The sequence below is a fragment of the Astatotilapia calliptera genome, chromosome 17 (genome assembly GCF_900246225.1).
Source record: "Astatotilapia calliptera chromosome 17, fAstCal1.2, whole genome shotgun sequence".
NCBI lineage: Eukaryota > Metazoa > Chordata > Actinopteri > Cichliformes > Cichlidae > Astatotilapia > Astatotilapia calliptera.
Window position 1 is genome coordinate 6,517,847 of NC_039318.1, and position 24,474 is coordinate 6,542,320.

General features: G+C 40.4%; 1 protein-coding gene across 3 annotated transcripts in view; it reads left to right on the plus strand.

Annotated features, from left to right (window-relative positions):
- phactr1 (phosphatase and actin regulator 1) overlaps positions 1 to 24,474 on the plus strand; it is a 44,602-nt gene that overhangs the window by 3,387 nt on the left and 16,741 nt on the right. For 2 of the 3 annotated variants that reach the window (XM_026147241.1, XM_026147242.1), the window contains exon 1: positions 20,730 to 22,257. The exons of the other annotated variant lie outside the window; for it this stretch is intronic. In XM_026147241.1, coding sequence (XP_026003026.1) covers positions 21,984 to 22,257 — 274 coding nt within the window. In that variant the 5' untranslated portion in view covers positions 20,730 to 21,983. Of the gene's footprint in view, positions 1 to 20,729; positions 22,258 to 24,474 lie in introns of those variants that run through there. 3 annotated transcript variants of the gene reach the window in all.

A 24,474-nucleotide genomic window follows, 5' to 3' on the forward strand; every position in this document is an offset into this window, starting at 1 on the left:
CTTACACATCTTAAACCGCTAATTGTTTCAATGTCTTTACCAGCTTTAAAGTCGTAATACTAGTCATTCGTAATAAATGAGGTAACCATGGACTGATCTGATCAATTTCAAATTTTAGTTTTTCTTGTGGTTTCCGTTGCCTCGGGCCAGTCGAGATTCTGTTCAGCATCACCTTTCTTCAGCAATTGAAATCCAGGTCAACTCAGTGAGAGCTTAGTATTTCTCACAAAGACCAAGACCAGAGCATTACCATACTGTCTTTCAAGCAGAGAGATGGAGTTCTAATACAGATCTGAATGAACGGCTGAGACAGAGAGGGCTTAAATGCGAGGGGGTGCAGGAGCAGGAAGGATCTGACAAGAGGACAGGCTAGGAGGATGAAGCCTTTCTATTATGGCACCATAAAGACTGGCACGGTGAGAAAGAACCAGAGTTGGCTGTTGTCCATTGAATATAGTAAGAACAGTGCACAAATAAACCACCTCCCCTCTCTCTGAGTAATACCCTTTTGTTGCTCTTATTCTCTCTGCTTCTGTCTCACACACATACATAAACGCTGCTATCTGCATACATTAAAGAGGCCTTGAGAAGCAGACTGCTGAACCTACCTGGGTAGAATACAAAAGCACAGGGAGGAAGTGGAAGAGCTTTAAATGCAGAGGAGTGTTCCACCGCCTTGCTGCCTTCCACCCAGTGCACAAAACCTTTCACTCTTCCTCTGCTGGCACGTGGTTCGGTCCATTCACCTCAGACAAGCTGGTTATTGTGCCGGGAGCGAAATCTTGAGCCAAAGAAGGCGACGGACACAGATCTAAGTTGTTACTCATGATTCGAGCCCAACATATAGAACTTTTTATTTCGAAATTGATACTCATATCTGTATTTGGTGATTTAAAAAAGTCCAGTACATGAGCCAATATTTTCTTTCTTTCAGACACACAAAACAAACAGATTTCCCTAACATTTATATGGGTAGTTATTTGATAAAAATCCAGCTGTAGCTTGGGATCCAGCAGCTTACAGGACTATAGAAAGAAAGTTAATGATTGATTGTGGAGTACACTGGCATATAAACACTTCACCTGAGCGATGCATAAAGGCAAAATAAAAGGAAAAGCGGTATATGGTTTTGCACCAAAAAGTGTCTTGTGATTATTAGATTGTCACAGTTTTCTTCAGCACAGAAGGCACTGACTTGACTGCAAACACTAACTATTCTCTCAGTGGTAGGGAAACTGTGAAAAGTGTGACTCAAACAAGAAATAGAGACCATTTGTCTTTAGAGTAAAAACTGTTTCATTTGAAACGTGTTGGTTGCAGTGCTGAGGCAAGGTGTTTTCCATTATAATTACATGCAACCACAACAATCTGCTAGTGACCAAAGCAATCACAAGCAAGTGTGATTGATTTCAAATTGATCCAGTTTGTATAAGAAACAACTTTCAGAGTTTAAAAAACACTGTCTGTACACCAGCTGGTTTCTGGGCCTGTGTCACTGGACATTTAACACACATGCAAGAGTTGTGCATTCAAAGCTTAATCTTGCCCATTAGCATCTGTGGCTACAGACAGTGTTTTTTACACTCTGAAAGTTGTTTCTTATACAAATTATAGCAGTCTTATTGCTGACGGCACTCGTAGCACGCTCATAAAAATAGTTGCATTTTTAGGCAGGACTCACATATGTTGCTTCAGTGAAGATGGTTATGCCTGCAGTTTGGAGGGTATCTTATGCTAGCATAATCATCATTTAAACAACATTCCCAGGGCAAGCTAACAGGGCTTTAGTTAGCAGTTAGCATGAACCAAGTTAGCTGCCTTTTATTAACGTCATTAATGTACAAAAGAGTGATAACTAGCCTCAGTGCTCCACTTGCCCTTCATTTCACTGCCAGACTGGAAAGTAGAGATGGCTCGATCGATCCAACTATCAACAGTTTTGATACCAGTGCTGATATTGGTATTGGATACTAGACACTAGCATGATTGGATCAATGCTTTGATTCAGTTCAGTATGTAGCCCACTGAATTGTGTTAAATTAATTCGTTTTTTTGAAAATTAAAAAAATGTCCTAACATGCACTATGAAAAATGTTTGAACCTTGTTGGGTTGACTGTCAGGTCTATTTTATTTATAGCCTATAGCACATTTAAACAACAGAAGATGACCCAGAGTCTTTAGAGACAGGCACATTTAGATTGCACAATCTTCCAAAAAAAAAAAAACCAGTTTCAAAATACATGAAAAGGTGTTTTGTTGTGTCAACTAATTATTGTGGAAAGTAAAAAAACAGTGTTTTGGTGATCATTAAAATGAATTTGCAAATTGATGATGATTCATCTCATAAGTCATGACACACTGTTCTCCTCTACCTAAGCTGCCTTTATAAGTTGAACGTATCAACATCAATATTGCTACTAGCAATACGGGCCCTGTATTTACTTAGTATTGGATCATACCAAATATTTACGGTATTGCACAGCTCTGCTGGACAAGTAGCCACCACCCTAATCAGGTAATTTCTGTAATGTGATTTCATTGGCTGACGCCTGGCAGAGGTGAAAGTCATGAAGCCAGAAGTACCACTGCACACATCAGACTGAGCTCGATGTTGACCCTGAGTGTGTTCTCATTTTGCCATGTTGGATTTGTGTGTGTGTGTGTGTCTCCTGTTTATTGGCCTGGCATATTAGTTGGCATTGGAGAATATTTATAGGTAAATGTATCTTTCTTTTTTAATTTTCTGGGAGGAGGCAATGTTTTTTTGTTTTACTTAATTGAAAACAGCAAGGAAAAAAAATTAAATGGGTAAAAAGCATTCACAGAGTTGTATATCTGGTGCAACTCGCTGTGTTTCATAAAGTATAGTACAAAAAAAAAAAAAAAAAATTTCCAATAGCAGTTTAGATTGTCACGGATTTTTTTAGTTTAAAAAAAGCTTCCTTTCTGCCCAGCTTTAGTTTATAGTATGAATTCCAGATGTAGCTTACTTTTTGATGATTGTTGTTGTGGACGATGCTTTCTGACAACCCATACATGCCTTGTCTGAACTTGTTTCATTCATCACCCACATGTCAGTGACGGTGCCAGTGATACCCGTTGCATTGTACCAAAAGAGGAGCTGACATGAAGCAGAAGTAGCTCAAAATATCGTGTAATGTGGCTGCGTTGTGAGCTTATAAAGTAAAGCGTGTACAAAAATGTTTCTCACACTGTTTATATTCTGCAGATGAACCACGGATCACGACAGTTTGTGGGTTACTGCAACCAGTGACATTCAGTGTGGCCTGCAGATTATAATGTGGTGGATGTGGCTTTAATTATAGCCGAGTGCCTTTAGCCTGAGACAGAAATCAGTGCAGCATTTTCAGGCTTTATTTTATTTTCATTATGAAGATATTGTTTGGAAATTGAGTCATAGGGATAAACCCTTGAAGCAGCGTCATTTTACAGGATTTTAAACAACAAAATGACTGGTAGTTTGTGTGTTTCGTTGGAATAAACTGCCTTAAACCTACATTCTTCCCAGCAGCCAAAGAGGGGGTTGAAGAATACACAGGATTGTTAAGAAGTCTGTGGAAAACAGTCCTTCATCTTCCTTGTTTGTGACATCAGAAAACACTTTCATGATGATTTTATGGTCTCAGATATTAGTTTTACGTCTTACTGAATACAACATGATGTTAATTTTGTAAATTTTGCTTCCCATTAGAGGAAAAAAAAAGTCTGTCTCGCTGTGTGATCGATGAGCCGGTAGTTACATCAACATGTCATTTTCGGGAATAAGTTAACATGTTGTCTTCAAAAGTGGTCCAAGGAAGCAACAGTGATGAACCAACAACAGGGTGATGGGCGACCGAGGCTTACTGATGCAGGCGGGGAGTGAAGGCTGGCCTGTGTGGTCTGATTCAACAGTCGAGCTGCTGTAGCTCAGTTTTTAAAAAAAACAAAAAACAAAAACCCAACGTAATGGTTCTGACAGAAAGCAAACAGTGCATCACAGTGCATTTACTTTCTTTACTTAAATTTTGTAATATCCTGTTCCATTTCTTGTAAATGACTGTGACATGTTGTGAATTCATTACTGTGAATTCAGTAATGCCTCAGTGGTTGTCTACCCCGCCTTGTTGTACAGACTGCCTGTGGCTTTCTCTTTGATATTTTTGCCCCCCTGTGGTAGTTTTAAGTGCGGCTCTTTGTGGTTCATCCCTGGGCACTTTAAGGAAAATACACAACCAAATCGCAAAAGGAAACCAGAGCCTCAAGTAGGTGTTTTTTTCCCCCTGCAAGTATGTTGTCTGTATGGGTGAAGGCCACCTATTAAAACAGATGAGCAGCATACAGGAAGAGAGAGTGGTGACTCATATCCCTGTGATATGCCAAGCCACACATTTACACATTTACAGTGATGTACACACACACACACACACACACACAAACAACAGCACACACACTCCTCTTTGGGCTCTGCTGTTCTGTCACTTTGTATTAATACACACACAGTGAGTCCAGTCAAAGGGAAGAGGAAGAGAAGGGGTGTGTGTGGAGGCTTTTGAACAGTCAATGGCATCGAGAAAGAAAATGATTAAAAAAAAGTGTAAGAAGATGGAAAATCCATTGAACTTTGTGTTGCCTTTGTACAGGCAGACTTCCTTTGTCCTTCCTCATCATATCGCATGTTATTTAGCACCGTTCCCAGCGTTTGGTGCTGTGCTAATGCCAGCACATTTCTAGACAGATGGAGAAAGAAAAACCAGCAGAGACCAAATCAGTAGCTTGTGTTGTCACAAGAAAGCCTTTAACTTTTGGAGTTTCCAAATTTAAACCTTGAGTGAAGGGACAAGGTTATAAGAGATCAGATTCTACCTTGTGAGCCAAAATGACAATTTTTCTAACTAATTAAAATTAACAAAGTCACACATCTTCTCCATTCTACCCCATTCTCTTGCCTTCATCAACGTTATATGAAAGGTTGTTTGCAGTTTCTTTACATGCATATTCCATCTATTAACCAAGTGTTTTTACACTGATATACATAAAAAGGGGTGCAAGCAAAAAATCTCTTAGCTTTTAGAAGGCTGAGTCTGATGGTTACATGTGGCAGTTTCCTGCAGCCTGGAAAAAATGTTTTAAACTGTAGACTGTATATAAAGGATGGTTGTAGCCAGTTTGTGTTTGTGACAGTGTGTGTTTTTCTCTTTGATTGCATTGATGTTGGTTTTAGATCCCTGCCAGATCTTTAGAGCCAGAAGTTTCCATATTTGGGAGCAGTGCTAAGTTATCAGTTAATGTTAGAAAACTTGGTAAATGATATCACACAGGCACACATAAATATTAATTAGTGCTAAGTGACAGATGATAGATAGAAGAAGGGGCAGCCTGTATCACAAAGCAAGCCATAATATTAGTTATAATTTTAATTAGTTTAAATGCTTCAAATGGCTCAAATGGTACCAACAAGGTTGAGTGGTCCAGTTCAGAGAACTGAATTAGTGCAGGTGATGACAGCTACGTAAATATAGTTCCCTTTGTTGAACTTTAAAGATTTTCACTCCTAACTTGAAGCCTTGGCAAACTGAACTACTTATTTAGTGCTATGAAGTGAAAATCAGTTCTATAGACCAAAGCAGAAGTAATAAAATAACACAAAAATAATGTACAAATACAACAAAAAATATCAATCAAATCAAGTTATTTAAAAAAAGAAAGAAAGAAAAGTGTTCCCTGTAATTACTCCTCAGTCACACTAGAGTAAAAAATGACCAGCAGCCTCCTTGCATTTATGACAATCTGGCAGTTGCCCATTCGTAGCAGTGAATCTTTTCAAATTCTGCAGCTATTTGCAAGCAATCGCAGCGACCACCTGGATGAATTCAGATTGCAAGCTGTTTGCACAGGTCACCTGGTGGGGAGACAACCTGCCTCTAACTCACACTTAGAGTTACTTTCAGACAGATTGGTAAAGGTTTGCAAATAATTGTCGTCTCATTTATAAATGCAGCCAGATTGCTAACATGTCGCAATCATCTGATCTGCACTGATGAGAACAACTCATCTGTAGGGAACTGGTTGTCTACCAGAACCGGTTCCCAGTAGTTCAATTCCTTGGAATTGTTAGTCTGACTGCTTATCCATTCCGCTTATCAGTTCCCTTTGCACTTGCACCACCATCTGCTGATTTTAGTTTGTGTGCCGGAAGAGGAAAATAGTGGTGCAGCCTACAGTGTGGATATGGATATTACTTTTATTTCTATTACACAAAAGGACAAAAGCACTGTGGTGAAGTGTGTACTGCATCCCGAACAGAAACAACTGCAATGTGCTGCTAAGAGTACATTGGCTCTTTGCAAGCATAAGCACAAAGAGCATGCTAACGTAAAGCTAGCCAAGGACCCACAGTAATGTTAGAACAGAGTGCATGCTGACCCCGACCCAGCAGCCAGACCCTGAACTTCAATAGGTAACAAACTGATAAGCATTCAGGCTGCAGCCTCTGTTTATATCTATTCATGTTTCTAAAGTAGAATCACTGTGGCGATCACTTTAGAGTCTCCGTGGGCTGGTTTTCATTTTTGCTTTGTGTATATGTGTGTCCTCGTCATCATAACAACAGAATTTGTGTTGGTGTGTGGGGCTGTGGCCTCATGTTTATATTGTTAACTGATAATTATGAGACAATGTGTTTCAGGTCATTTTACAGAGAAACAAGAGAGTAACATAATCAGCTGTGTGACAAATTACTTCTGCTTCATCTAAGCGAGTGAATAAGGAAGGCACTGCATTATTTTAAAGAAGAGTAGCAAGTAAAGTGTAATGCATTACTTTTTTTGAGCAAGGATCCCAACACTGATCACAACAAACACGGGAAATACCTCCAACATGCACAAACATTTGACCACACAGCATGCAATTCATTTCCATGAATGTAATGTCTTTGATATGCTGCTTAGTGATGGTGGTGACTCTCAAAGCAGAGCCAATGAGAACCCAATGACAATTGATAAGAAAATCAATAATGAATCAACCTGATAAGTGATAATGGAATCAGAATCACGAATACTCTTCAAGTTCTATCCTTGCTCTTGTGGGATGTGTCTCTTTGCAATCAGGGACTCGACTCATCTGACTGACAACTGGTTACATTCATTTATAAAAGATTGCCAAGCTGTCATTTAGCAGTTAAGTTGTCATTTAGCAGCAACTATTTCAGAAGAAGTTTCTGAAATTATCTTCATTTCTGTGTCTGTACACGGACTGGATCTATTGATCACAGACTGATAGCAACCCAATAGCAGACTGACTTCATCTTATTGCTGTTTTATGACAATATGACAATTGTTGCACAAAAGTCACTTTGAAGATGGCAGCCGGCTGTGACTGGTCACATTGACATCTCTAACCACTGTTTTCCCCAGTGTGACAGACAGCATTAGATAGTCTAAGGAGCTTGGAAAGAAAAGCTTCTGGACTTCGCTTTTCTTTCCAAGCTCCATAGACTACGATGACCTGGATGACTGAGAACCTTTACAGACAGACAGCATTAGATACCACTTGATTTTCATAATTTTGGGCAATATATACCTTATAATCAACCTGAACCTGCTACTACTGCACATTCACCCAGTGTATATACTATATATATATATATATATATATATATAATGTTCTTCCTCTACACCCCCCCCCCAATTTTTGCACATGTCGAGGAGCGTGTCAGGCTACATTTCACTGTGTGTTATACTTGTATAACTATGCATGTGACAAATAAAGAACCTTGAACCTTGAATATGAACTTGACAGTGTCAAATCTAATTCTCAGATCATTCAATTGGAGTTTTTTTTTTTTTGTATTGAAGCTGATTAGGGTATCTGCAGAACCTAGAAATTTGTAGAAACACTGAACTGTTTATCATTTATTCACTGACTCATCTCAATTTCATATTTATTGACACACCGCAAAAACATCTGTGGCTGCAGCCACTTTAGCTTAAAAGTATTTTATCTCATAAGGGCAAAGTGTCAAATTCAGCAAAAAACACAAGTTAATTAAAATACACTGAATATTATTTTTATTGGTTAAACCATCCATCCATAAATTTTCTGCCACTTATCTGGGTCACTGTAAGCCATTATGTCCCTAATAGCTTTCTATCATTCTTCCATTCATTTACCCATAAAAAATGCATTAAATTGCATTGTATTAACATTTTGTTTAACATTGCCTGGCCAAATGTCGTATCACAGTGTTTTGTTCTGTTGAGTGCTTGCTAATAATTTTGTCAATGTTGTATGGTTTACCCTCTGGAAACTATCTTTGCTCCACCTGACTCACCTGAGGAGCGGCGTTGTGAACCTGTGGAAAGCAGTGAACTGACCAGTGTTCCTGCTGCGCACCTAATTATCTACAAAGCACTATGCATTAAGCCTCCCCATCCCCTCAGCTTGGAACGCTTATAAAAAAGTTCTGTCACCCACAAATAACCAGAGTTTTTTTGTCTGTCACCCTCACACTTGACAAGGCGATACCTCTGCTGCGCCGCATCCAGCAGACGTCTTAATCAGAGTGGGTGGACAGATGAACTACCTGGAAAGTGGATGTGAATAGATGGAGACTAAATGACAAAGAAAGTCTATTTTTGACTATGAAATGGAGGCCTCCACCTTACTGTTTCCGTGGCAGAACAGCACATGAATTTTGCATACTAAATTTCTGTCAGGATCAAATAGCCTCAGTTCGAGGCCCAAATTAGCGGCAGAAGCACCATGGAAGGCCAGAGGATGATAAATACTTTTTTGCCTGATAGAGACAAGAAGCCCAGATGGGATAAGAAGGTGATATCTTGGCTCATCAGGACTAGACAGTGAGGTCAGTAGAGAGAAGGGAAGGTTATTAGTTTTCCAGTATGTCATAAATCATAAAGGCTGTATAGAGCACAACTGACTCATTCGGGGTTGGTTCTCCTAGTACTAAAAGTGCTTGAGATGTTTCGGTTCTTAAGCGGTAGCATCAGGGAGGCATCTAATCATCCTAAATTCACAGTGTATCTTGGGAATGGGCCCAAATATTGAGCCAGTAAAGACGAGATAAAGAACTGTTTTCAGTGACCTGAAGAGCAAGAGATCCTGCAATAAATGTCATTGCTGTCCCAATGAATCTGGGAATACCTGAAGACACCGAAACATCCCACATGTCATCATCTATACACAGTCAAACTCAAATACACAGTGGGCCAAAATTCAAATCTGGAACAAAGTCGCGGGCTAACATTAATATTTATTGAAATATATTTATTGCTCCAGATATAAGAATGAATTTTTTCTTATGGACTCAAACACGTTTTGCTGAAAAACTGAATATGGAACAAGCAAAGCTTAATACTAAACTATATATATGTTAGCTGTATAATACCAGTAGGCCAGCTCTAATAGTCATTTGGTATGGCTTCGCAGGCCAAATGTAATTAGGCTGCGGGCCAAATTTGGCCCGCGGGCCAGAGTTTGACACCTATGAATACTGTTGTAACCCTGGTTTTTAGTAGCATTTTGAGTATTTTCCTTTTTCATGTGCTTTCTATGAGTTTACATCCTACTTTCTTTTTAATGTGAGCTTTTTCGCCCTTTTTACTTTTTTTCCTCTCTCATTATTGTCATGTCCATGCCTTGCAGTTGCTGTCAAAGGTGTGTGTATTTAGTCCTGACCCGTTGATTGAACAGGATTGATCCATTCTTTCATGCTGTTTTCACTCAACTCTTTGCGTGAAAGAACTGTTGTAAGCAATTCTTTGCTTACAACATCAGACTCATCAGATCAGGCAACAATCTTATGTTGTACAGAGCCTTTTGGTGTATAGCCTCAGAGTCCACTTCTTAGCTGACAAGGGAAGACGTGGTCTTCTGCCGCTGTAGTCCATCTGTTACAAGGTTTGATGTACTGTGTATTCAGAAGTGCTCTTCTGCATACGTTGTTGTAATGAGCTTTAGGCAGTTCTCCAGACAGCTTAAGACTTTATAAACTGATCATTTTAATAAATGTAATAACCTGATAATTAACCCAGTATGCAAGGCTTTTGATGTGGGAGGACACCTGAGCAGATACACAGAGACAAAGCTCCAAACCGAAAAGGCTTGGCAAGGTTCAAACTCATGAACACTGAAATTAGGCATGCTTAGTGTCATAAGTATGAAAGCTATATGATATAAAAGATATGTTTTGTGGAATTTTGGTGAAGTGAACTCTGAATACTTGACTTGTTAGTTAACAGCAGTAGTTTAAAAGTGTGACCCATGAGCAGCAGGCCAGCAGCAAAAGTGCTGCTATTGATCTTTGCATTGCTGTTTGGCAGTTAGTACAGAGACCCAGACACATGACCTCTGGACATCTGATCAATAATCTTTTTTTTCCAGTGGATGATCTTTCTATTTAGCAAAAAAAAAATGAACAGGCAAGGACACTTAAACAAATGGTTTTCATGAATATTTTAATGGATTTCGCATCTCTGAGGCTTTGAACAACCAATGTTGGATCTAAAGATAAACACAAAGGTAGAAACAAACCATAGTCAAAAGTATGACTTGCGCATGGAAAAATCCAGAGCCACAGCGGCACCAATAATGAAGCTCAGTAATTCTTTGATTTATTTTTACACCCTTCTAGTGTTTGACAAGCTAGTTACCAAGCTTCAGAGTCTGAGTGTGCTGGAATCTCATTAGAGTTGTCAGGCAAACTCAGCACCAAGGAGATGTGAATCACAGCTCAGGCAGGTCAAGGTGAGACTGATTCAATAAATGCACATGTGGATCTCCATCACAGCACAAAGGCACAGAGATGAGGAAGCTTCTATCCTGGATATGGTCTGTTTTGTGCTCCTGTAGTCCTGACTGATGGCTTTATACTGAGCTGAAGAGTGGGGATTCTGGCAGCTCATGAGTAATAATGCTTAGACTGCTACCATCATAAAATAGATGCTGTTGGGCATGCTGATTTACAGTAAGACAGATGTAAAGAGCTCAGCGCCACACTGATGGCCAATGATGTGACAGCTGTGAAGGCCACAGGCTGCCTCCTGTGATGTGACACCTGTGGTCAAAGTATGTGCTGCTTGTACCACCTCTCATGTACAGCATGTGTGTGAATTCACACAAACACGTACAGGGTGTGGTGGTATGTTTGTGAGCGTTTCCTATAACTGAAAACACTCTAGATTCTTGTGACTCGTCAGAGACATTGAGACATGAAGTCTGTTGCTGTCTACAGCGCAGTAAGCTGTAACCTGATAAACCCCCGTGCCCTCCGCGAGCCCCTTTCTGAGACCTCAAACTAAATTACTGTCCACCCACCCCTTAATCCCTGCTGCAGTTCTGTTACTTGTGTTTCTTTTTTATGCGGTTCAGGGAATTTACATTCTGACAAACAAGGCAGAGTATGGAATGAAACGAGATAAAGGGGTAGGGTTGTGGAGGGAAAAGACATTGCAGGCATAATAATAATAATAATAAAAAAAAATATTGTATCTAATTAGATGGCTCTGTAAGCATTTTTATTTGGGGATAAGCTGGATGATTAAAGTACTAATGTGCATGTTTTTCCATTTTTCAGGATGCAGATAAACAAAGTTACCCCACACTGCAGGGAGCGTAATTCCACCTCATTTGGAGAGATTAATAATTCTAATAGCCATTTTATAACAGACTATGTTATGAGATAAATAAGGACATGTCTCATGTGTCTTTAAGTCAATTTTCTTTGGTGAAAGAAAAAAAGTTATTTCCAAAAGGTGTATGTTTTCATTTTCTGGTCAACCAGGCTGTTCCAATGATTAGTTACTAACCGATGAAAACTATGAAAATGGATGGATCAGTGGATGGGTGATGGATCTATGGCACTCATAGAAACGGCTACTAGGCTATATGTGTTTACTGCTGTAGCTTCAACATTGACACCAATAACACTAGGAGGAAAAAATAAAATTATTTCTAAACCAACTGGAGAAAAATTGTTGGGAGATATATTGCCTCCTACTAGGAGACCTGAGCAATCGCCTTGAGACTTAAAGTGGTCGCTCAGAAGCTAAGGTTGCTGTATGGCAGGCCATCTAATTGGTCACCAACAGTAAACACATTCAGTGCAATCACCCAGAAAACACATGTTCTTAGTTCAAAGAGGCTATTCTTATTCAAATGTGACTGAGGCTTTAGCAGCAACTAAATGCAGCATTCAGACTGGACATCATTCTGTTCTAAGCAGATCTTGTATTTTATTTTTGCCTTCTCAATAATCATGTAGCATCACACTGCAATCACATGAAATCAGCTGATCTTAGTTCCAGCCTATATCAGTTAATGATTCGGTTGATATTTGTCTGTGAATCCAATTGGCTTGCTAAAATAACGTGTACTGTTTAAAATGGTTGCTGCACCCTGCAGGCTGCTTTGCAACCCACTTCCCTCCCAGCTCCCCATTTTTTAATCCTGTTACTGACTTAATCACTGTCGTGCCTGTTGTCAATAATGTGCGCTCTTTGGGGTGCCGGGGTCTTACTGCTTCTCTCCCCACCTCTGGTTTTAAATAAATTTTCATGGGATGATGGTGCCATCATCCCATGAAAATATAAAATCAGTACAGATGAGAATGATAGTTGTAGTTTCATATAAGTAGTTCTGATTAACTTACTCCAAACTTTTTGAAACCCTCCAATCACAAAATAACTATTCTTTAATAGTTTTGCATTGCAACTCTAGTATGCTTAAGATTAGGGAAAGAATATCTTCACTCCATCCATCCATCAGCCAGCTAGCCATATTCTGCAGGGCTAACATGAAGAGACAGGCAACATTCACATATGCAGTGAATTAGAATCACCGTTTAACCTAATCTACATCTCTGGACTGCAGGAGAAAGCTAGAGACACAACAAGAACATGCGAACTCCGCGCAGAAAGGTCCCAGCCTTTCTGGGGTGGATTGAACACTACATAAAACGAACACTACTTCATATACTGGCACTGAATGTTAGGGCTAGATATAATTTGTGGAGCGCATAATCATCTAATATGGTTGAAATTGAATTGGTAGCAATATAGGCTGTTAACTTTGGACACAGAGACAATCAGTCCTTACTCACACTTCAGCAAGAGCCACAGCAGTCAGGCTGTTGGCAGGTGTGCATCTAGATTCAAGAAGTGTTTATTGTCATGTGTCACAACAGAAAAGGCATTTCTTTGTGCAATGAAATTCTTTCTTTGCTGCCCACCCATCAGCATACATAAAGATGCTGAAATTTTTGATGATGAATTCAGTATTAATATCACTATTCATGCCCCTGTATTATGGTAGAAGCTCCATAAATGGTTGATATAATAGTTGTTTGTCACTGATAAATTTAGACTTGAGATGCTGCCATATGCTCAGAAATTTGTGCTTACCATAAAAAAAGTCACATTTTTTTAAGAAACTGTATGTCTTCTATAGATCAAAAAATCAAAATATAGTGAAGACAAGGATAGAAATCATTTGAAAAATGTCAGTTTTTTGTCAAAGAGCAGGCCATTTGTGGATGGCCACACTCTTAGAAACCTTTGGCATTCTAGCTGTCATTTCACCCAATGCTTTCTGAAGTGCTTCCCAAATGTTGCATTGTTTTTAGTGGCATTTCCTTTGTATCCACAGACCATAGTGCCCATCCTGTTTAAAACAGAATACTGGATTTTTTTCTGGTGGGACAGCGAGGGACCATGTACGATCTCCTATACACCAACAAGAAATTCTGGTGAAACTCGAGAACTGGTTATTAAATTACTCAAAATTGTGAAATCTGGAGGAGACGCAATGAAGAAAAAGAAAAGAACCTCAAACTCACAAAGTAAAGTAACAGATAACACAAAGGAACAGAGCAGACCAATGCTAGAAGCTAACATGGCTAACATTGACAGGAGATGAAAACAGTCTTAAGATGGCCAAACCACCCAAATAAGCGACAGCCTGCCTGAACTGCCCTGACACGCACCAAGGAAAAAGAGTCATGGAGTTTTGAATTGCAAGAATTAATAAAGGATCAGGAATCAATACTGGACAAACTAGATGATTGGAGTTGAGATCTAGGCAGAGCAACCTACAGATTTACTGAATCCAAGAGGAAACAGAATCAAAGAGTGACTTGGTCACAGTGTTTGTGGATAAATGACTCAAAGAGGAAATTTCAATCGATTCAGATCTCCAGATTCAACGCGCACACCGGACATGTGGAACACAAGAAGCTTAAGAAATTTGGAGAAACACAAACACAAGAAACACTTTTAATAGCTCACATGAGGAGGAAATGAGGAGTGGCAATATTAATAGCCAGTGCAGAGAATTTTGAACTGTTAAAAGAAATCAAAGATAAAGAAGGTAGAACTGATGAAAATGTATTGAAACCATAGCAACAGTATATGAAGGAATATTATATGTGGAAGAGATTGTAATATAATAATAGACTACAATTTAGATACGACTAGTCATAAAAAGCATAAGAGATCTATGACTAAACTCTTCAAAAATACATGGAAGGAAATGGGGGTTTTTTTTATGTGTGGAGTGATGTACACCCTCTGCAGAGAGACTACAGCCACTATTTGGTAACTCATTCAGTTTTCTCTCAAATTGACTTTTTTTTTTTTTACCCAGAAGGAGAAAAGGGATAGAATAAAAGAATGCAATATAGGAGTTGCAGAGGTCTCAGACCAGTGCTGTACACCTTAAGATTAAACTGAACTCTGTAAGGAGGAATACAAAGGTGTTGGTTTAGCTCTCTGGGATGAGCAGGCAACCTGCAGCCCTTTGCTGCCTGTCTTCCCTGGTCTTGCCCCTTTCCTGTCCCTATCAAATAAAGCCAGAAAAAGGCCAAAAAATAGGAGGAATAAATTTTTTTAACATTTTAACAAACTTTATCAACATTTGGTTCTGACTTAGATGCCTCAGACTTCTTCGTCTGTTCTGTGTCTGTGCTCTTTTGTCCACAGACACTGATTGGTCTTTGCAAGTCTGCCTAGAACACCAACATTATGTAGTCACCTCTTAGTGTTGACATTGATACTGATGTTTAGGGCAGGACATGTCAAGATTGTAGTCAAACTCACAAAGGCTGACATTTTATCAATCAACTAGCCAAATACATCACTTTGTCAATGAGCAACAGTTTTAGCTGTGCTACCATAAATGGAATTTCTTTTTCCTCTACTGATCAATAAGCTTCTAGCTAAACGTGCTATTGGAATACTGGGCTGATAATGACTCAAAGTGGGGCTCTCTACACCTACACATTCATCATTTACAACTGTTAATCACTGATATACATTTCTGATATCTAATGGTATTGTAGGTAAAGTAAAAAATTAAAATAAAATTCATAGACACCCAGGGATTACAGTGGTATTGTCAATATTATAAATCATGTTTTTATCAAACATTTTAACAAATATCTATTTTTACAGATTTTCTAAGATAAGGATCTTATGGGGGTTTTTTTTTTACCTTCTATCCTATGTAATGGCTTTATTAAAGATTCTTCCTCCTTCTTGATGCATTCTCAATCATCCAGGGAAGTAAATCTCCAAAAAGTTGATTCTGTTCATCTGGATGTAGCATTTTGTGGGAAAAACGTTTCGTCACTCATCTAAGTGACTTCTTCAGTCTGAGCTGACTGCAGGTTTCCCAGTACATGTGGCTTTTAAACCCCAAAACACGTTGCGCCAAAAACTGGTCCACCCCAAGCATCGGGTCCCCCGACACAAACAGAGTAACATAGTGTACGCTGTTAAGTGCCAGGAGGATTGCCAGGATTTATACATCAGGGAAACCAAACAACCTCTGGCGAAGCGGATGGCACAACACAGAAGAGCCACCTCGTCAGGCCAGAACTCTGCAGTCTATTTACACCTACAGGCCAGTGGACACTCTTTCAAGGATGAGGATGTACACATCCTGGACAGGGAGGATCGCTGGTTTGAGCGTGGAGTCAAGGAGGCCATTCATGCGAAAAGGGAAAGACCATCTCTGAATCGAGGAGGGGGCCTAAGGGTACATCTTTCGCCATCTTACAATGCTGAGATTGCAGCCATTCCCCAACTCTCTGTGAATGGTACTCATGGCCATTGATCAGTGGTCTTTGATCAGTGGGTTTTGGTCAGTGGTTGTTGATCAATGGTCATAAGAATTTGTATAATTAATGATGAAGCAACTGACCTCCCAGCCCGTTGTTCCTTCAGTGGGCTGGTTTCAGTCATTATGCAAATGTACTGTTTATAAGATTTGGGGAAACCTGCAGTCAGCTGAGACTGAAGAAGTCACTTGGATGAGTGACGAAATGTTTCTCCCAAAAAACGCTACGTCCAGATGAACAGAATCAACTTTTTGGAGATTCTTCCTCCTTCTTGTTGTGTTCTTCCTTTTAGCTCCTGAGTGTGTGTTTGATAAATGTCCACACTAACATTACTGTTGTATTCAATGGGACTAGATGACATTTCTAGGCACTTGAGTGCTCGTAAATATCACAAGTGTGAGTTTTGGAAGCATCCCAATTTTAAAAACTTCGATCGTGAAACTTAGAAGATAAAACACATTAAGTTTCTGTTGCTTTGCTGTGACAGTTATTTTTTATTAAATTATTTTTTTTACAAATGTGTCTATTTTAAGGCCTGCAACTTCATAGTAGTGCATAACTAGCCTTAACATCATACAGTAATGATCGTAGAGTATGTATTTATGTGTCTGTATGTACCCTATCTCCTCTTTAGCGGACAGGACAATCTCAAACAAACTTTACAGTGATCATTAACATCTGTATTTTTTCATATAGATTGTGGTCATTTCATCGTGTTACATTCTCAATTCGCATTCGCGTTCAACATGTGTCACCCATACATAACCAAAAGTTGTATCTGCAGGAGAATTGTGTCCGAATCACCACTAAATACGGAATAAAGAATGTGAAAAAGCACCACAGGCCTGGTGATTAAAATAGGAAGTTATGTACAGGTTAAAGTGCTCCACAAGAGTGTTGTTCCACAGTAACTCGCCTTCATGTTGTTGTTTACAGTGGAAACGTTTCAGAAAAGAAGTCCCACATTTTGGTTTTTAATCTATGCACTTAATCATTCGTCTCCTGCCAACAAGTAGACCTTCAAAGTGGAACTGCTAAGCTAAGTTTAAGCTCCGTGTATTGTATGCTTGGACTCATATAGCAGTTTATCAATCTGGAGTTTGTTGTAGAGTGTATACATGACAGTAAAAAAGAAAATAAATACAAGCATAATAGAACCACTACTACAACATCTGCAAATGTGACAATAAATGGTTTGTAGAGATGACACACTCTGCCAAAAGCATGTCATTTATAAGGGAAACTAATGTTGCTGCTTAGACTACTGCATAGAGCAACACTTTTTATGTTTTTTCTTTTCTTTTTGAGGGCACTATAAATGATAATATGACTCAATGCATAATGAGTAGTCCCACTGCTGATACATTATATCTGAATACATTAAATGTGCAAGTATAAACCAGTAATGTGAATCATACCTACAGTCTGAGCTCTGCCAGTGCACAGTGAACCCACCTCGCCTTCCAGCCATATTTAGTCTTAGCGTATGTGTAAGTTAGTTGGGGGCATAGATTTATTGATCGTCCTCACCCACCGCTGCTCTTATATCCCATCTCCTCCTCACTGGAGGAAGCAGCAGCACCCGAAGAGAGATATTAAATCAGGCAAGTCATCAGAATAAGCTTGTGGAGACACCTGTGTGACACTTAAGGAGTCATGGTGGTCCTCACTTGTATCCCTGCTAAATTGAGCCTCATCCACTTCATCCGACCACTTCATTGCTCTAAGTCTTCTTAAAGGACATTTCTTTTATTTTACGCCCTTGTTTTTACTCTCAGCTAAGTGTGAGAGCTGTAGGTCTGATACTGAAGGAGGCGGGATCACTCCAGATGCAAGGCTTGTTCAATTAACAGTGCGCCTTTCATCTTGTAATACACAGCCTTGTACTTTGATTTTGAAATCCTCCATGACTCATCGTTTGCAGCAAGGAAAATGGAGCATATGCTTTGTTAATCTTAGTGTTACATAAATACGTAAGCATCCGCACACAATTCACACAATAAATAGCCTGAAATGATTGACTGTATAAATACAGGTCTAGTCAGTCAAACACAAACGCACATCCAAGGCCTACTAGTGTATTCCTGTGCATCACAGATGACTGTTGCAATATGAGGTTGATAGCAGATGATTAGACAGTGACTCCTCCTAACCAGCCAGCACCCTGCAGCTCAGTCTGTCACTGTTTCAGAAAGATGGATTAATGTATTTTACCTATTTGTTGTAAATGAGCGCCACCTGCTGGCAGAGAGTCGCAGCTACAGGCTGTGACCCTTGCTTGGCCTCCACAGAGAATATGCAAATTTCTCTCTTCATGCTTATTTTTAAAAGGCTTTCCAAATTTAACTTTTGTTTTCATCTTTTAAATCTTGGATCTGTTATGTGTGTCATTTTTTCTTGTTGTTTTTACTGATCAGCCACCCACCCACACACACACTCACACACAGCTATGCAGCTGTGAACCTCAAGAACATTTCAAGATTTCAATCTGCAACCTGGAAGAGTTAGTCGCTTCCAGTAAAACTGTGGATTTATTTTTGTTTCATACCACTTCAAATTCAGTGTTATTTACAAATTAACACTGACTAAAGGACCGTTATATTGTAAAGTAACAACCTTACAACATTAGAGAGGGAACCCCAATGATCAGACATGCAATAATCAGGTGATGGTGGGAATGGTAGAACTGGTATGTACCCTGCACTGGTATGGTGAAATGATCTATTGGGATAATATAGCACTATATTATATCTATATATTCGATTTTGAGGCTACAGTTTGCACTTGTTCACCAAAATTTGAATGTAGCAGGTTGGAAAAATGTTGCCTGGTCTGATGAGTTTTGATTTATGTTGCAATATTCAGACCTGAGTAACCATCTCCATCACTTTATGACCACAGCTCACTGATCTTCTAATGGCTCCTTCCAGCAGGATAACATGCCATGTGACAAAGCTCAGATCATTTGAAACTGGTTTAAATCAATAAAGATTGATTGATTGATTGATTGATCTTAACATGACAAATAACAATAAGTTCACTGTACTCCAGTGGCCTCCACAGGCACTAGACGCTCAATCCAATATCTTTGGGAGGTGATGAAGCGCAAGGTGGCTTACATGCATAACAGCTGACAAATCTGCAGCAACTGTATGATGCTGTCATGTCAACATGAACAGAAATCTCAGATGAATGTTTCCAGCACTCTTAGAGGCCGTTCTGAATGGAAAATGGTAAATGGCCTGCATTTGTATAGCGCTTTTCTAGCCCCTAAGGACCCCAAAGCGCTTCACACTACATTCAGTCATTCACCCATTCACACACAGGCGATGGCAAGCTACATTGTAGCCACAGTTGCCCTGGGGCGCACTGACAGAGGCGAGGCTGCCGGACACTGGCGCCACCGGGCACTCTGACCACCACCAGTAGGCAAACATGGGGTTAGTATCTTGCCCAAGATATTTGGGCCTCCTGTCAATAGCCAGGAGGCAGCCTGGGATCGAACCACCGACCTTCTGATTAGTGGCTGACCTGCTCTGCCACCTGAGCTACAGCCACCCTACAGCCTGTAGCTGAAAAGGAGGCAAAGGTCCTGGCCTAATAAAGTGGCCAGTAAGCGTATATTCAAACACATAAAAGGGACAGCTGTTCGTGTCACACTCAGGCAGACTACGTGGCTTTGCTTCTGAATGTAAAAAGTCATTCCCTTGGTTTTCCAGGTTTTCCTTCTTTGGTTTAAAATACTACATCGTTAATGTCCGTGCTTCAACCATATTGGCTAAAGCGGCGACTCGAATGCGCGTCATTGATCCGCGTGCAGACTGTGATTGGCTGCGGAGATGGGGGCTGGAGCTAGTTAAAGCTAAGGCTGGAAAAATAGGTGGAACCCAGAAAGGAAGTGGACCTTCAAAATAAAATAATGAAAAACGAATGATATCCAGACTAACGATGCCTAGAGGATTATAGGCTTTCTTGTTAATAAAGCACATCTAAGCTTACATTGTGGGTTTTTTTTAAATGCAGAGTACCTTGTCATTTTTCCGCCACCAATCAGTTTTGTTTGAAATTCATTAGCTGCAACAAAAAAGCAGCTTTAGATGTATTTTGCATTAGGTTTCTCAGAATGTATTAAGTTATTTTTACCTGGATCTTTAATCCTATTTGCTAAAAGTCTGGCTTCTTTTATCAGTAGTAAACTAATACATATTACGCTATGTAAGCCAGCAATGGACATTTGCAAGCATGCTGTCAATGCTGTTTCTTTTTTTGTCCACACAAGCTAATCATGTGCTTTAACAATCATCTTGTATTTTGAATTTTCATATAATGGTTCATTGGTGGGTACAGTAAATGGAACACTGAGTATCAGTCAGTGGAGCCACAAACATTTCAGCCTGTAGATATGCGTTTTTTCCTCTTCCAAATCTTCTACTCGTCCATTTGACAAATACCATATAGGGAGTGCTATTTAACCAGCTTTAACTTGCAAGCTCCGTTGCAGCTCACCTCCACCTCACCTTCTACTACACCCTCTACTCTTTTTTGTTTGTTTGTTTGTTTGTTTTTTTTAGTTAATAGGGGGCGATGTGGCTGATTATTTTTCTTGGTCTTTCTAGGTTGAAGTGGAGCAATATTTTTGTTGTCACCAAATACATATTCCACATAAAGATGACAACTTACAGTAACGCCTATTTGATGTCACTATTCAATTTTTCTGCAGAGACCATGAATTGCATTCAGTGATTTATTGCTTTTTGTAGTGTACGTGTTGTAAACAGGGATTTCTGTAATATTTTGCATGAAAGCTCCAGTTTGGTTAAGATTAGAGAGAGATTATCCTAGGAAGAGTAGGAAATGATACAGGTGGAGTGCATGGTCAGGGCATAATGGAGTTTTTTTTTTCTCTGTTAGCCTGACAATAGACAAGACCCAAACTTGTGGCAAAAACAAGTACAACAACACAGAGAGCCTCATTCTGACACTGTTGTGTCTCCCTTCCCAATTTAATGGCAAATGCAAGAGGCGATTCAAAGGATAAAACATGGACTAATATAAGATTCCACAAGACCCAAACTTGTGGCAAAAACAAGTACAAGTTTAGATGCTACAGCTGTTTAAATAAAGTGTAAGAAGTGGCCTGGGCCGGATTATCCAGTAGGCATGTCCAGGGGCCCATGCGCAGTTGGTTCATCCAGGAGTCATTCATTTTTCCTGCCTCTTTCTCACACTGCTGAGGCTAGTGTGGGCTGAGTACTTCCAGTACTTTGCCAGAAAATTGGCATTTTTTTATTCAACAAATTTAGGATGAAAACACTGCAGTTAGTTTTTGAGACGTTCAGATGTTCAAGCTAAGTGGGAGGTAAAACATAGTAGCAGCAGCTCACTATCACAGTGGATTCATATCACAAGACTTTGAAGGTGCCAAAAGCTGCCCTCCCTAGAGGACGACCTGCTGCAGCTCCCAGCAGAAGAAGCGAGTGAAGGTGTGTTGTGAGGGTTACTTTTTTCAGTAGGATACAGTCAGTACTCTTCATCCTGTGTACACATTCCTTTATGTGTCTGATGAGAGAGAGGGGGGGGATCGTAGAAACTAGCTGGCTGGGGTTCACCGAAAGATTTGTGGCCGGGGACGCGTGTAACCTGGTGACATGGTTGTGAAGGTACCAGCTTGGTTGCAGATCTGAAAAAGAAGAGCACAGCTTGTGGGCTTTTATTTTGTAGGAACTGAGGGGAAACAGCGTCGTATGTTGGTTGACTTGCAGGGGGTGGACAGAGCAGCAAACCGTTTGAAATCCCCTCTAGCGGAGCAGAGGGCGAGAGGGTCTATTCCTGCAGTCCAGCTCAAACATGGCGGGCTGTGGAGGAGACGTGATGTGCTCGTGGTCCGGACCTAAGACCCACGGCACATCCTCAACCCCGGCGTCCGAAGAGGGGGAGCTGAGGAAGAGAAGGAGAGCTTTCTGCCTGACCAGGATGAAGTCCCGTAACAGCTCCGAGAAGCATCAGCTTCAGCATCATCATGAGCCCGCCGCGAACAACAACAACAACACGCCGTTCATGATCCACTGCAAGGAGATCAAACACATCTGCAGCAACTGCCGAGGAGCCGAGCCGCTGGACGGTGAGACGCTTCAGGTTGCTTTGAGAGCAGGAGGAGGAGTACTCCTGCTTTTTAAATGATTGTGCTCATCGCTCCCTGCCTGCTGGTGGGGGTCGGGGTCAGCGCTCAGATCAGATCCCTGTATTGAATCTGTTTTACTTTACAGTGAGGTTAACAATAGCTGATGCTGTTTGAAAGCCTCTGCTGAGTCTTCTTCGCTGTCACGGGGCTGTGGTGTGGCTGGAGCTTCACTGTAAGCGCATGATTTCAAGTCCAGTTTTTGTTTTGCTTCCCTGTTTGCATCGTGAAAGCAGAAGTTCAGGGCATTCCACGCACGGATCGCTATAGTTTCAGTTAATATAGAGAGCTGGGAAATTTTCTGGTTTTGTCTTACTGGATTCCACAAACCAAACATCATCGTATGGTTTAGTCTTTTCCCTTATTAACTGTTATAACTATCACTTCAAGTTCAGACTGTCGGTGGATTATTATCTGCACTGATGCTGATGAATTTTCTGTCAATACAGAAATCAATTTATGGAGCCATCACTGCAGCAGTTCATCTCAAACACACACAACGTCAATAGTTGCTCTGGCTTAAATAACAGAGATCAATAGCTAATCATAGAATCTGTTCATTTAATCAGCTTGTGGTTTTATTTGAAAACCTTAGCGTGTGGATCAGTGGAGGCTTTGTTCTTTAATAAAACTCAGCCACTTGATTTAAATTGCTTAATCAGCCACCGGGGATTTAGTGAGCAGCCCTTTCAAAACCTGGTTTTACTGGCACGATTTGTTTGAGAAGAGATAACCAGAACTCGTTTGGAGTTTTCTTGACAGAGGATCTTCAACAGATGATCAAAAACGTCATTTTTCAGTAAACTCAGTAATGAAGAAACTGGTTTGCAGTGACAGTAACATTTCCTCTTCATTTATTGTTTACTTGAAGATGTTTCAGACTGTTGGCGTTCTTGTTTTTCCTCCACAAATCAACACAAGTCAAGTCAATTGATGCAACAGCTGGTGCCAGCATAGACTGTATAAAAAGATGACAGTGGCTACTGCTGGTCAGTGAATTTCATGCCTTGTGATTAACAAGCCGTTAGTTTCAAAAACATTTGCTCATTGGCTAAGTTAGTGATGGTGAAAATGTTAATGCCATCCACTGTCAAGAAACCAGTGGATGGCATCACAACAGCTACTCACATCTTTTATATGGTCTGCGGGACTGACACTCTTTTGGAGACAGCCTCAAGTGGCCATCAGAGGAACTGCAGTTTGGGGGGGTGGCGAGTCTTATTTTGCTTGATGCCCAGTAGCAAGGCCATTTAAAAAAAAAAGAGAGAGAAACAAAAACTAAAACTATGAATCAGCTAAGAAATTCAGTCGTAACACAGGCCTTCCAGCATCGTTGTTTTGGCTGAACCAAGTTGTTTTCGAGCTTGTTGTTCAGTGAGTCAGTGTTTTGAGGCATCAGTGAGATAACAGACCCCAGGTCAGACTGAAAGAATGTCTCCCTGCAGTGTGAGTCTGAGCCCTCTGACTCACTGCTGCTCTCGCTCCACTGCTTGTGGCGAGGGGGGGTTGGACTACACCAGGAGGGAGAAGACACCTTTTGTGTAAGGAGACAAAAGATGAGACAAACACAGTATGTCATCACCTCAAAATCTGCATAGTTTTGGGGGTTTTTTGCAGTCGAATGATGTCACTGTTGTCCTGGAAACACTAATTTTACTGCTTTAGGTGCTGGAGACGCTTCATTGAGAGAGCCTTTGTGCAAGGGAGGTTTCCGTGAGCTCTGACGTTCACACAGGGATGCTACACAGACTCAGAGTGTCTACTGAGGGGTTAGGGAGGGGAGGATGAGGGGGGGCTGACTGGATGTTGTTGAAGGAACTCTCAATGGCAGGTACAGTGTTGGTGCAGATTTGAACTGACATCTCTCTTCCAACAAGGCCTCCCGAAGGATGTCATCGCCTCCCGTCTGCAGCTGCCTACCAGTTTACACATGGCTGGTTTGTCCATCAACTGCTGATAATGTTTCAAATAGAGGAGAAATCACTGGCAAAAACACAGCTTCAAAGATTTTGACTTAAAGGTAGACTGATGGTCAAGTCGTACTGTATTTTTGTAATAGAACTGAAGGCAGTGATAATATACAACAGTCTTTTATCCATCCATCATCCATTGTCTCCTGCTTATCGGGGTCCACATCACAGGGACAGCAATCTAAACACA